Consider the following 15,191-nt stretch of genomic DNA (forward strand, 5'->3'; position numbering starts at 1 on the left):
AATCGACATCCACGAGAATGACATTCACAATTATTTAAAACTACCATAAACTAGAACTTCGCTTTGCTCTTTGAATAGGAAATAGAATTAGTGTTAAGAAGCCAATCTAATAAATGAATTCTATATAATAAGAAGCCAATTAATTGTGATAGTGTGAAATTGAGTGGGTATTATTGCAGTTGTTTTTTGTGTGTCAGGTCTAAACCTGAGTGTCTTTCTAAGCAAGAGTGTCTTTTGAACCTCATGTCTAAGAAGTAAGATAAGAAAGAAGTAAGGATAAGAAGTAAGAACTTTAGTTAGTTCTTAGTTCTTGAAGACCTAAACTTTATTTTAGTTCTTTGTAATTAATATTCCACGTTGTGCCAGGAAGATTAACTAAGTCATGGTATGAAGAAATTCTCGGCGACATAATTTGATATCCGGTGTGAGGTGAAGAGGTTTATAGAACACCTCCACCGGTTACAGATTGATATCTGGTGTGAGGTAAATTGGTTTATAAATACCTCCACCGGTTCATTACAAAAGACCATTCTAGTATTCAATTTATTGATATCACTGCGACTTTGATGTTGCCTCTTCTTACAAATAAATACTACCCTCTCAATGGAACAGTTGAAGAAAATGTTTGCAAATTGGCTAGGGAAACAATAGTCCCATCTGTCTACTCTCAGAATCCGAAGAAACTATACTATAGTGTGAGGGTCAGCTATTGTTGTAGATATTCTTATTGTTATGAATATTTGACACTTTCCTTCGAAACCTTCCAGATTGTAGACTGGACAGACAATAAGCCCTTGTGAGAAAAGCTCATGTTCCTCCCAAAAAGAGTTTCAGCTAGAAAAGGTTTTGTTATGGAATACGTTTGAATCTCCGATAACATCACCCTATGTTTTTGGCGACCCATTTCCCTCTTAGCAGGTCACTTTCGACTCATTTATGTAATTCGAACAAGAATGCAGCTTTCAAAGCCAAACAGCAATACATACATGGATACAAGGAACTTCTTTCCTTTTCAAAGAAGTTGAGTGAATATTTCAAGATGATAATACAATATCGTCCATATATGATTTGCTAATAATAAGGATGGAGTAGAGAATTACAATCATATTACTTCCTCTTATAATAATATTCATTCGCAAAGTTGAAATAGATCTTTCCTGTTAAATCTATGTTAAAAAATGTTAATTATCTCGATTTCCGAGTTTCAAAAATGGCTATGAATAACTTTTTGTGGAATCTATCGATTGGAACTCAACAGTTATGTAATCAGGGTGATTCCCCCTGCCTAGAACTGGGGTTCTCACCTCTCAAATATTCAAATTCAGTATTCTTTTGGTGAAATCGTGAATTATCTCGATTGACGAGTTTAATCAAGCCATAAATACTTCCGTATTCAATTTTTTCCATTGGAACTTACTGGTTCTGAATCTACGATGACCTCCTCTTCATGGAACTTTCATAATCGATGATCTATAAGCATATTTTTGTGCTCATCTGACCAAAATACACTTATCTTGTGAAGCTTGGAAGAGCATTATTTTTTTGAATTCTGTTATTCTGAATATTTTCATGGGACTAATGTCATAACTCATCAGGAACTGTACAACTATTGATTCTACATCCAGAACAGTCAATTTTCGATGTACTTCTGGAAAATGCTCTTCCAACTTCAAACTGGCCTTGATGATTAATAGTAAAATCAAGCCCTGGCTTATCTTCGACCTCTATTATTCGTAGTTTTGCATGCATAAACTCTCAATAATTCGTATATTCTATATTTAATTCATACATCAAGAATCAAGGGAGAGAAAGATAATGATTACAGTGTGGGCTAATGGCTAACTAATTGAGTTGATTGAATATTTTTTTAATCAGCTTATAATTCTGAAATTTTTCATCTGCCATTTTAAAAATATGTTATTAGATATTTCATCTCCCAATTAACGGAGTAGCTTGAAACTTGGAACTTAAATTCCTTACACTATAATGATCCGACACGAACAATTTCGATCAAATGCAATACAAGATGGCGGCTAAAATGGCGAAAATGTTGTCAAAAACAGGGTTTTTCGCGATTTTCTCAAAAACGGCTCAAACGATTTTGATCAAATTAATACCTAATATATTCATTGATAAGCTCTATCAACTGCCGTAAGTTCCATATCTGTAAGAATTTCAGGAGCTCCGCCCCATCTATGCAAAGTTCAATCTCAGATTCCCAATTATCAGGCTTCAGATACATTCTAAACAAAACATTTCTAGCGGAAAGATTGAGCATGAAGAACTGCACAATTAATGTTCAGTAACATTTTCACCTAAAATTGAAAATAAGCTCGGAATTCGAGAATATGTTATTATTCAATTGCAAACTGTTGATTCTTTAAAAACATTCACTATAAAGAAATAGCAGACTTCGTGTGTCTCCAGCGTTATTGTCCTGTCACCAGCTGGCTCAGATCTTGGAATAGTAGACTTGAGATGCGCGTGAACACTAGCGTCAGTTGATCAATTTTCATAACGGCAAGGAAAGTTGTGTGAGTGTGCCACACCAGATTTTTTAAAACTTTTAATAGCTTGGCTGGTGTCTTTCCAAGAATTAGTTTTTTCTTGATGCAACACTGACATGAGTATAAATATGTTTATAAAGAAGCAGATACATAATAATATATAGATTCAGCATTATATACATATAGGTACATTTTTTCTCTTTTCGATAATTAGAATCGTGAATACCACATGTGAGAGATATAAAGTTGAGTAGTAATGGTTTTTAAAACATTCATATAAAAATAATAATGATAGCCTACATTTTTTTAATATTCCAGATAAATTGTATTGGTTGTATATTTTTGTTCACATTGGTTTGCAGACGTCACGGAGTGCAAGAGATTTTTAATTAATTCTGGACTCAAAAATCAATGGATTTTATTTTGTATAATTTAAAATCAAGTTATAGCAATTTATGTAATTTTTTTAGTAATGATGATTATTTTATTTTTTCTGTAAGTTTACCACGAATACTGGTTAGAGTGATCAACTTAGTTCCTATTTTTAAACAGTAATTTGCTATGCTTTTGTGAAAAGGAATCTATAAATTTCATCTAATTTTTTCATTTTAAACATAATTAATTTCACGAGAACCTATCAGAGAAGCCTTCTTTTATAAGAGGCTTTCTCTGATTGGTTCTTGTAAAGTTAATCACGGTTTAAATTTAATCGGCTTCTGTGCAACAAGGTCTAGCTTTTCAAATTCATCTGATTTTGAAGCTTCTCTTCAATTAGATTGATAATTAAGTTTTAACTGTGTTATAACTCTCAATATAATGTCATAACTCTCATAACACTGTTAAAACATAATAATCACTTGATATGTGTTGAGCATATGAGCAATGCCTTTGGTTTTATTAGGGGAATTGATTTGGAGCTTTTATTTGCTTACATTAAGCAGTTCTAAATTGTTAATCATGATACAAATTATATATTCCATGCATGTTTCTATTTAAATATTTGACAATCCACATATCCTATAAAATTAAACGGTGTACACACGTACGTTTGCCTCGGGTGAGCATACGTGTATGGGCTTGCATTCGCACGTGTGGACACTGTTCGCTGAGGCATGTGGGCGAACCGGAACCCTGTCGTATTTTGGCGTGCTCAAAGGCGCCTCGGGCGAGCATTGAATGTACGTGTGGACGCGATTTTGCCATACGGGTGAGGCAAAACGTAAACATTGAAGGCGTCATAACCTAATTCCAATGAATTAGGTTAATGAATGACAAATCAAATTGTGATCCAATAACTAATTTTAAATTGTAGGATTTTTGTAATTTTGTAGGATATGTGGATTGTCAAATATTTAAATAGAAACATGCATGGAGTATATAATTCGTATCATGATTTAACAAATTTAGAACTGCATAATTTAAGTGAAAAAAGCTTCTCCACAGGGTTCCTACAAGAAAGTATAGCTCAAATATTATTTTACTGTGGCTATCAAATCATCTTGTGTTTGTTTCATGTTATCAATCAGAGTTGTTATTTAAAATTGTAATCTTCAATATGATATTATACGTTTTAGATAGCTAGGCTATCTATAGAGAGATTTATTAAAACTTTGAACTAGTATTCCCTTGAAGGTAAATCTTGAAGCTAATCTTTTGGAGAATCTTGTTTTGTCATGTGTATGAGCAGAGTTAGTTTAAAATGGGCAGCAATTTAGTATTTGATCCAATTTATGGCTAATTTCCTTAAAGAAGACTGTCAATTTTGTGAGACAGTGTTAAGTGCTTTGATTAGGCCATCAAAACTTCTGGAAATATTGTAGAATTTTTCTTTTTTTGAGATTCAGAATAGATATTGGAAACCAACAAATGAATCGCCTAATGCCAAGAATCTCAAAGTTAGAGCCAATCGTTCTTGTGGAGTTATTGCTTCCCTCATGATGATATCATTTTTTGTTTAGATAACTAGTTGAATTAGATTCAGTATATTAACAAGATAATGTTTTGACAACCTAAGAAAGTTTGAATTGTCAATATTATATCATGTAGCAATTTATTTCCTTACTTCAACCTACAATCGTTCAACCCACCAACATCGTTTGTCAAGTTTTATTTTTGATTTTATTACATAAGTCATTGAAATAAAATGATACTACTGCAATTTGTGATAACTATCTTCAATGATGGAATGACGCCATTGTTGTCATGTTGTGGAAAATCTACATCTACCATGTCTTCCTGTCGTCTGCAAATCAGATAGCTTTTTGAATGCTGAGGCATACGTGGATCGCGTCCACAAGGACGTACAGTGAATGTTGAGGCATATGTACATACGATTGTTCGCGCGAATCTGTACGGACGTGTGTACAAGGCTTTACAAAAATCCTACAATTTACAATTAGTTATTGGATCACAATGTGATTTGTCATTCATTAACCTAATTCATTGAAATTAGGTTATGACGCCTTCAATGTTTACGTTTTGCCTCACCCGTATGGCAAAATCGCGTCCACACGTACATTCAATGCTCACCCGAGGCGCCTTTTAGCACGCCAAAATACCGACAGGGTTCCGGTTCGCCCACATGCCTCAGCGAACAGCGTCCACACGTGCGAATGCATGCCCATACACGTATGCTCACCCGAGGCAAACGTACGTGTGTACACCGTTTAATATACTTCATAGGTAGCGAATAGCAAGATGGACCCTGTTGTCATTATATTTTCAAATGGCTGCAAGTGACCATTCCGTTATGCACTACCATTCTGGGTAAAAGAGGATCTTCGAGCAATAAACGTTCCCTTTTAGGTTATCTTACTGTTGGTTATGGATACTCGGCATTCTGTGCGACATCATAGTTCCTAAGAATATTCTGGTGATGTCATAGTGACTAAGAATATCACTGCATGTGTATGCGCGTGCGTACGTTGCCCTGTGACGTAACGTTCTAAGACTATTTCGTACTAAGAATATTTCGGTACACCGGATCAAAAGACTGACACTCTCCTTCCATATTCCCATGCCAGCCCACTTTTCTCCTTCCACTCATTACAAGCGACTGTTGACATGCTTATGCGATCTGGTGGGACAATGCAGAACTAACTTATGCTAACTTATGCGTGATATTATAAATGCACTACGTTGTTATTCTCATTATAGGAGTTTTCTCTGCTTTTATCGGCAGAGAGATCCTTTCAGATGTTCTGCCTTGCCATATTACCCAATGTCATTTCCTATCAACACTTAAGTTTATAGGTTATGTTTTGGGTTCTTTATTTTTTTCACTAAAAATTTGCACTTTTACTTCCTGAGTTCCTATTTTATAAATTTTAAAATCAAGAAAACTATTTTCAAACACAAAATCACATTTAAAAAACAAAAACTATAAAAATGTTGATGATAATATTGAACTGAAAATTTCACATTACAATTTTTTCCATGGCATGGAGTTGGAGCTCCATTTCGTACTTTCAAACTTCCCTCTCTTGAACAATTCTTTGGCTTGACTACAAGGTCTATTTGCTAGAAGACGTGCTTGTCACAAAATCGTCCATAAACATTGCCCCAGGAAGATGAGCTTTAGCATCAGGGAAACTTTCCCCCTCCTCTTGAATTAGTTGATGAACAGTCCTGAGAGCTAGAAACGGTGACTAACTCAAACCGAAGACTACAGTTTTTAATTCAAAAATTTGAATGGGATCATTGGATTAAAATCTCCATAACAAACACTGAAATTTTTGACATGATTCATCGACAAGAATCTGTCTGTACATCTGCTTTATATCAGCAGTAATGGCGATGGAAAATAACCAAAAATTAACTAATAAAACAAAAATATCAGTTTGCAACTTGGGTCCAACATGAAGTATGTCATTCAATGACACACCAGTAGTAGTTTTTGCGCCTGCATCAAAAACGATACGCTGTCACAAAGTGATTTTTGTGACGAATGGAGAACCGTCATCCAGTATAAGATTTAGTGAACTTATTCTATTTTTAGGAAAAGAATAGGGTCAACAGCCAGATATATTTTGTTGAACTTGTAGCTGAGTATGTACATCATCACCATCGCCGTCAACCCCTATAAATTATCAGCAACAGATTCATCAGAACCAGAAATTTCCAGATTTTGTTTACTGGTCTGAGCATTCTTGTATCTATTATTGCAGCAGCAGCACCCCGTATCATCAAAACGATAAGCGGCTACTGAGTCGGGTCGGTATCGTTCTTCATGAAATTTCTGGAATAGAAAGATTGTTTACCGGCCTAATTTATTATAGTAATTAGTAGCATTGTCATCATACTTGCTCCCTTAACATCAAGAGCAGCTGTATCAGACCCTGTCACATGACCAGTGGTGTGATCATCTCCTGAGACTCCTATTGGTGGGCAATCTCTTTTCCCCCGGCCTCCTAATTTTCAGCGACCCTGTACTGCTTCGAGGAGACCTGGGAGAGAGTCAGTTGTTTGGTGGTTGAGCGTGTGAATGGGTTGCGAATCTCCTCTCCTTATGACATTCCCGGTACTAGTTTATTTCTAGGGGAATTATTCTATTTTTGTATGTTAATATAGAATATTGTAGGACGAGTTCTGGACAACTCGAAGATAGAACTTCCTTGAGGATTTTCTCTCTTGTTAGTTATTTCTCCTAAATTCGTATCACTGGGGGTGTACGAATTATCCTTGGTTTTGAAAACCTGTAAGGGATCTCAAGTTTGTGCTTCAAATAGTTGAGTGGGGAATTTAACTAAGCTCTATTCGGTTCGATCACGGTGAGTTCTGCATCGTTTGCGGATTGTTGCCCAATTATTTTTGAGTACTTAATTTATAAGTCTCGACTTTGTCGCTTCATGACATTTTTAAGTTTAATATGGGAAGTGGGAATCCGTTTGCTATTCTCCGTATTTGGTTCTGCAGTGATTCAGGTAACTGTATGTTAGTACTGGTCACTTGTATGCGTCTCCTCCTCTGTAATAAGGTAATCTCAATTATAAAGAGTGAATTTTCCTTGTTTAGTTTTCATACCATTGAGTGGTCCTGCATTTTAACTTTATTTAGCAAATTCAGACTTGCTGTAATTCCTAGTTGGAAAATTCCAATCCAGTGCCTGGAACGATAAATTGATGAATAATGGATATTATAAAATTATAGAAACTCTCCTGCCATCTGGCAGTCAATGAGAAAATGAATACAATTTCAAATGGCCTCAACAGTATTAGAAAAATTGGGTATCAATAAAGCAAGTCACAAAAACAAATATGGTAAAATATTTTTATTAATATTTCGTTTTTACAATATTTTACAATTAATCACATATGAGAATAAATTGTATAAATAATTTCCCAAGGTACAGGTTTGAGCCTTGTTTGTAAATGTAAACAATCAATCTAAAATTAATGACAATCGAACTGTGCGCGTTCAAGTGAAGCATTAAGTGATTAAACAGAACTCAGCAAACATAAAGTTGGAAAGTATATTCAATGAATGAAATAGATAAATATTTTGTAAATAATATCAGAATATTTATTTATTTCAGTATTATATGTACAATTATAAAAACTTTTGAACGAAAAATGATAAATTAGTGTGAAGCCTCTCCATGTATCTTTGTAAATTTGTAACAGGCAGGCAACTTTTTATTTCAAACAAATCTATGCTTCATCAATGATATTGAAACAATAAATTATTGTATCAAAACAATGCGTTTTCAGTTTGATCAATAATAAATAATTGGAGTTTTAATTAAAATGTAATGCTTTTGGTACGGTGATGTTCATAAAATGATTTTCAAGATAAAACTGTATCTCTTGAATATATCATAATCTCAGGAATTATATGATGCATCTTGAAAAACAGGTTATTATTTTTTTAAATATGTTGATTGTTTAGGACAGATTGATATAACAAACTAAACTACAACAAACAGTAATCAATTAACAACTTGTAAAATTTGCAAATTGAATATCAATAAATAATTTCAATAAGTTCAGTATGAAAAATATATAAAAACAACAATACTGGACTTGAAAAATCATGGAATGATTGAAAAAAATATATATATGGAATGAAACAACTATCAAGTTTTGAAATTACATTATGCATTGTGAAAACAATCATAGGGAAAATAACAGCAATACTCTTGTTACAAGTTATGCGATTTCGGGATTAATTGAAAGTTAAGCTATGTTCTGCACATTCAAGCTAGTACTCCAAAAGAGAGCATTTGAATGAGAAAAACAGGGATTATCTTTCCGTAGTATAAGTTAGTTAAAGGATTCGACTAAGTCGACGGTTTAAAACATGAAATATATATTGAGGGAGAATTATACCAAAAATCAAAATAATATGTCATTGAATTTGACTTTTGGGTTGAAATTCAACAATATATTCGTATGATTTTTAAATGGAAAGACTCTTAAAAAATAATATTCCTCCTATTTGATTGATTATATTGACTTATAAAGGCTAAGAGGATTCTCCAACAATCTTACAAATCAAATTAAACATAATTGTAAATGATAATTCTATGATTGAAATATCAATCAGATTGAGATTCTCAAGTCTACATAGCACAATCAAAGCTCAAATTGACGTAACCTTCAGAGCAATTTCAACAACAGCTTAAAATATCTCCTAAATAATTTGTCGTTTCTATTAATACCATAGTTCATTTCATCATCTCAGTAGCACGGAATGTTTCTTCAAAATTCAATTACCCGGTTGTTTCAACTGAAACCATTCATGGAATGATAGATTACTCATAGTTTCAATAAAAAACTACTAGTATTAGACACGCTGTCAAACCTCAGTCCTTTACCATACACTTCACTATTATTCTTGTTTAATTAAATTATTCAATTGTTTTTAAAAAATACATCTCATACATAGTATGAATAAGCAATCAAGATTTCTTGTAAAAAAAGAAGAACAATTTAGAAAGTCGTCACCAATCTTTCATAACAATATCACTGCTTTTTAACACATTAAAATCTTCCACTCAAATTGGTTCAACTCATTTTACAATTTTTGTTACATCCAATATTAGTCTTCAGAAAAAACAAGTGAAAATAAATATTTGAAATTTGAATTACGTAAGGAATATTTTAAATGAAACTACTATAAATTAACAATATTAACTTTCACAACCTACTAGTCTCGAGAATAGTGAATGCCTGAAAATTAGCTAACTTTAAAAAAGTATAAGTACAATAAAATATTACCAATTGAAATACGAAAAATACATTATCACCAATCGGATCATGCAAGTGATGAAATTGGTAAATGATAAAAATAAGATTTTGTAGCATCAATTGGTAAGGAATTCAATTAGATAATGAGCATGGGTAAAAAAAGTTTCAACGTAGAATTTTATAACTCTTCGAGACTTATAAAAAAAGTAAATTAAAGATCATAAGTGTCACAAATCAACAATGATTCTTATAAAACATTTGTTATGAAAATTATAGAACACTCAAATCAAGCATTGGGTTTCGTAATAAATTAGCAGAACATTTTAAAACTAAAAAATACATCTAACACTGACTTGAATAGAATAGATTTCTATTACTGCATAGCATTCCACTGCTTAATACACCTGATAATATCATATAAAAGAACCTATAAATGAAAATGTCATTGATAACGTTTTATTATTTTTTTCTCTAATTTTCCTACAGAAACAACTGTGTAAAATTCAGAAATTTATCAATATTTAACAAAATATTTCCAATAATAATTTATATTTTCATATGCGGAAAAATCAAAGTCACCGAATTATATTATTGTCCAATAGCTAATTTCTGAACAAGAATGGACAGAAAACTTCATGCAGAACATTTTCAAAAGATGTACTAACTTACTTTCTCTACAGAGCAAAAAGGAAGACTGTTGAAACATTGAATATGCTACAGTTTTTTCACTCCAAGTATATCGTTTAGAAAAGTAACATTTCTATTCTATCTAATCACTAGACTGATGTATTGCTTTAGTGTTAATGTTTAGATATGAAGCAGTAGATAAAAACAAACATTCTTTTGAATACAATAATTAAAGTTAATTAGAAATTAAAGCTGAGAGCTGACCTTTAGGAAAATCTCACGTGTTTAATTGATGAAAATGGATAAACGACCAATCACTAATTTACTTATCCTAAAAATTTGTCATGTGAAATTATTAGTAAAATATCTATACATACTATATGTATATGAAACACTATGGTGTTGTAATGTAAATGTTCATTTAGAAAAATAATTATCATCATAATTAATCGAATTCAAATATAAAAGATTTGAAATGCAAGTAAGTTAATCTCATGATACTTTAATCTTTAGATAGGCATGAGTTATGCAATCGGTAGGATATTATGATAATGATTGTAATAAAATGACAAGCAGAATGTCAAGAACCAGTTTCAAGAAAAAAATCTACAATATTTTCCAAGTAATAATTGTAATGAGAATGTGTGGATAAAAAGTGGAAATAAAATTCAATTTTGTTCTAAAACTGATTTACATAAATAAATAAAATTATTGGTTTATAAGACAATATAAAACACTTGCCTTAAGTAGAGAAAACTATGAACAAGTAAAATCCTGTATTGAATGCATAATAAAATAACGTCAGTTGAAAACTGGGAATTCAATTCATCTCCAAAATCACCTAAATCACTTTCTTAGATACAATTTCACTGTAGAAAGATTGTTTCTATCCTTATAACCTTATTGCAGTCAGCTTATATAAATTATTAGAATTAATATCACAAAATACGCAACTGCAAGAATTGCTTAGCGCCACCGCCGGAAGGTGGGCCAACCGATTGTTGTGAACTCTGATAGGATAACAAGTAGGCCTTGTTAAAAAAAATATCAATCTGTTGTCGACGAATATAACATAGTTGTTGAAGTTTGTCTAAACTGTATATTAAATTAATATACTATATAACAATAAAAATACATCTATTTCGAATTGAATTAGTCGGACAGATACTGTTAGCACTTGTACTATGGGTTGACTTGGTCAGGGTCTGGCTTGCTGGTGCCTGCCACGCTCACAATCTCATCGAATGACTGTTCCAGACAGTGTTTCAGCTCTTCATATGTCACCACCAGGATGCACTGCTCGTCTCGAGACATCAGACAGATCTAATGCAAACCAACATTCAATCAACTAGCTTCGATCTTCCAGATACGATAAATCCAATTATATGAGTAATCCAGTTGAAAGTTCTTCCAATAAATTTAAAAATGGAATAAATTAATAATTACATCTAATTAAAATTAATTATCAACAAAAATATCAACTGTCATGAATAAACCCCGTATTTTTGTTTAAATCGACACGCTCATATTATCGAAACGAATTAGATTTTATTTGATGGAGGAATTTTCATTTAATAATGAGGTTAACAATCAATATTGATTCAAATTAATTTACCAAAAAATACGTAACAAGTATCCACAGAGATGTTGATCCAGCATCTGAGTATGGTTGGTAGGTATACAAACATAAAAATTATAAGTAGCCTTACGCTCAATTCACACGGAAGTGAATCAACATTGAACATTAATTTGATAAATTCAACTATAGAGAATAAATTGTGTTTTTTTTATTTTTAAATAACATTAGGCCTTCTCTTGGTTTTGTTAGTTCATATGTTTGTGTTTCCCTTCTAAATTATGTATATTTTATAAAATTCTATTTTTTATGCTACAATGGATCCATGTACCATGTACGAATGGTTTGAAAATAAATGTGATATTGAGATATTTACCTAAAGCTAAACGGTTAATGCTTAAATAGAAGCTCAATATTACTGTATAATATAATAGCTACTAAAAACATCGGTCCGCAGTATTCTACAGTATCAGGTATAACGTGTTTACTAAATTTGTGTGGTTTGATGTTATAAGTAGTTAGTATATTATTGTGCAATAATACTGATCGTCTAGGAGCCGCTTAAAAGATTTGTCGAAGTCGGAAAGCATTACTTAAGTCAGTAGATTTATCATTTTAGAAAATTTGTAGAAAATTTTATAAAAATTGTACACGTGGAATTCTAATCTTATCTTGGACTTGTCACCTATAAATTTGGAAGAAAAATAGCACAAGGACTATCTTATTATTTTATCTTTCAATGTAAAAGTAATTACATTGTACATAGTACACTAATTACATCAGTGTCATTTGCATTGTGAATAAATAAAATACATAAATAGAAATATGTATGATACTATTATTATTAGCTAAAAATATAATGCAACATACTGTACCTTCTCTTGTGATCCTGAATCGAGTTTGTTGAGGCAATGAACTATATGAGACATATCCAGCCAGGGTCTGCCATCTTCGGTGACCTGGTGGAACAGATAATCCCTGAACAGCTTCACCATATATCTATCACCAGTCTCAGCCCATGTGGGATCCAGATTCAGTCTGAAAATAAATATAAATCTCAAATGAATAAAATATTTACGAATAAATCAATGGAAGTGTCAACTAGTGTTGAGAAAGGGTCTAGTGTCCGAAAGCGCACCACAAACAAGTAGAGGCTAATAGCTTTTATTTATAAAAATCTGACTGCTATGTAGTAATTCAAGTGTTCAAAAGTGATTATTAATAAGCAGTTTGTAATAGAAAAAAAACATTGAAGAAAATAAGCTAAGGATAAAGATACACATCTAGAACTAGAACATAGTTGTTTATTTCATTGCGAATAGCAAATTCCAATTGTTCATGGACCGAATGGATGAAGAGATAGTTTAAGCAGAGATTGACATTTTGACAATCAATTAATTTTGTTCAGCTAGAAGATACAATGTACATAAGACCACGTCAATATACATATAATCAATCAAATAATCCTTACACCTATAGTTTAAGGCTTTAAACTATCATCTAGGTGCTTGGAAATTACTTCTGGTCATAGTCTGGTAGTCATGGATTGGTTAAAGCATTCTGTAAGCACTATGTGGACGGCAGGATAAACCTCCACCAAATATGTAAGCAAGATCTGCCTTCACCGAGTATGTAAGGGTGGGAAAATGAAAAACAAGAAATGATCGTACAGGTTTTTGATAATTAAAACAAAACAATAAATTATTAGTACAAAATTAGAATTATAATTAGAAAATAACGAAATAAATAATAAACAGATGAATTTTTCAAGGGCTACTCGCTTGGCTGCTAGTGAAGATTAAATTTGTTGTGGTTATGGAAAAATTAAAACAATGACTCAGTAGTCACCTACCTTTATGATAATGGCCCCCAATTTGGCATCCACTGGTTGAACGCGACGTTAATTATTAATGAAAAATAAAAAACTGATCTAATGAAGTGGGTTCAGATCCCTTCCTATCTAATAATACAATTCTCTTTAAACTGCCCGAACTGTGACAGGAAAACTGTATAATAAAACAAGAACAAAATCTATCCCCTTCACCAGAACAGCCGGACTTTACTCACAGTCCTATCGAACGAGCTCACACACACAAGTAAAATTTTGGGTATTAATATACTCAGTCAATGCCAAACATGAAGCCATTTCAAATACATATTTATATCAGTCGCACAAGCGAGCACGTTTGTTATCAAAAACAAAAGAGAAGCTACAATAATTTTGATAACAAATGAAATAAACAATCTTTCTGTCGATGACAAAAACTGTTCAAAGACAAAAACATTGTTCATTAAACTTTTCTAAATTAAAACTCTAAAATCCTGATCAATATGAGATAAATATATGATTCATATATATGTCCCATATGACCAGGTGACAATTCCAAACCGGCAATTAGGAGGTACCAGGTTCGATTCCCGGGCAGGCAAATAATTTTTGGATACTAGCTCTCATAGAATTTTCTTCTAGCTGTTATCTCAGTTTCAATATTTGCAGTAGCAGAATTCTTCGGAGTGGATGACAACATTTAATTTGGATTTTCGTTCAATAATTATTTCATCAATTATATTCATTAGCATTTGAATATAAGGGAATCTTCAATTTATTTCCATCTGTGGATTGGAATATTTCCCGACCAATACTATACACTCTTACTGTTATAATGTTTTTACTGTTAATGACTTTTTTCATAAACTGAATTGTCTGGACTAGCTCAAGTACAAATCAAATAAAAGTTGAAGAAAAAAGCAAGGAGTGAATGCTCAATCTTCGAGTATATAAATATTTGTCGTTATTGATTGACATTTTTGACGTATTGTAATGTAAGACCGGACTCCAAAAAGTTAGAATAAAAAAAGTTGAATAAAAGTTAGAATAATTGGAATAGATTCCAATTCTTTCTTCTCATTCTTGCTCAACAGTAGAATAAATTAATAATTTCTGAATAATTGTGTGTTAATTATACTAACTCAGGTCGCTCATTGATGATTCCTAGTTTGACCATGAGCCGCATGAGGCGCCCGTTTTCCATCTCCTTGGCCAATTCGTTTTCCAGCTGGTCGTTGTGCATCTGTATTGTGTCCAACTGCGAATAGTAGCGAGCTCCGATCATTGGCATCAAATCAACTATACTACGTCTTTGTTGTGACAATAGATACCTGCAACAAACACCACCTACATTTAATTCCAAGTTCTGGTTCACTCTAGCCAATCAATTACAGATAAGATAAAAGTTAAAAAAACGTGGAAGAAGGCTCTTTCTCGAAGACAGAGAGGCCCGATGCTATTTTACT

The 15,191-nt window shown here is 32.4% G+C and overlaps 1 protein-coding gene across 5 annotated transcripts in view; it reads right to left on the reverse strand.

Annotated features, from left to right (window-relative positions):
* Positions 1–7,761: 7,761 nt before the first annotated feature.
* LOC111052837 (PAN2-PAN3 deadenylation complex subunit PAN3) overlaps positions 7,762–15,191 on the reverse strand; it is a 50,005-nt gene continuing 42,575 nt past the window's right edge. For 4 of the 5 annotated variants that reach the window (XM_039430816.1, XM_039430817.1, XM_039430818.1 and 1 more), the window contains 3 exons: positions 14,868–15,056; positions 12,773–12,935; positions 8,657–11,644 (listed from right to left, as the gene is read on the reverse strand). In XM_039430816.1, coding sequence (XP_039286750.1) covers positions 11,504–11,644; positions 12,773–12,935; positions 14,868–15,056 — 493 coding nt within the window. In that variant the 3' untranslated portion in view covers positions 8,657–11,503. Of the gene's footprint in view, positions 11,645–12,772; positions 12,936–14,867; positions 15,057–15,191 lie in introns of all 5 variants that reach the window. The other variant, XM_039430814.1, reaches the window with a different exon arrangement.

Source organism: Nilaparvata lugens, chromosome 6, assembly GCF_014356525.2.
Source record: "Nilaparvata lugens isolate BPH chromosome 6, ASM1435652v1, whole genome shotgun sequence".
NCBI classification, from domain to species: Eukaryota; Metazoa; Arthropoda; class Insecta; order Hemiptera; family Delphacidae; genus Nilaparvata; species Nilaparvata lugens.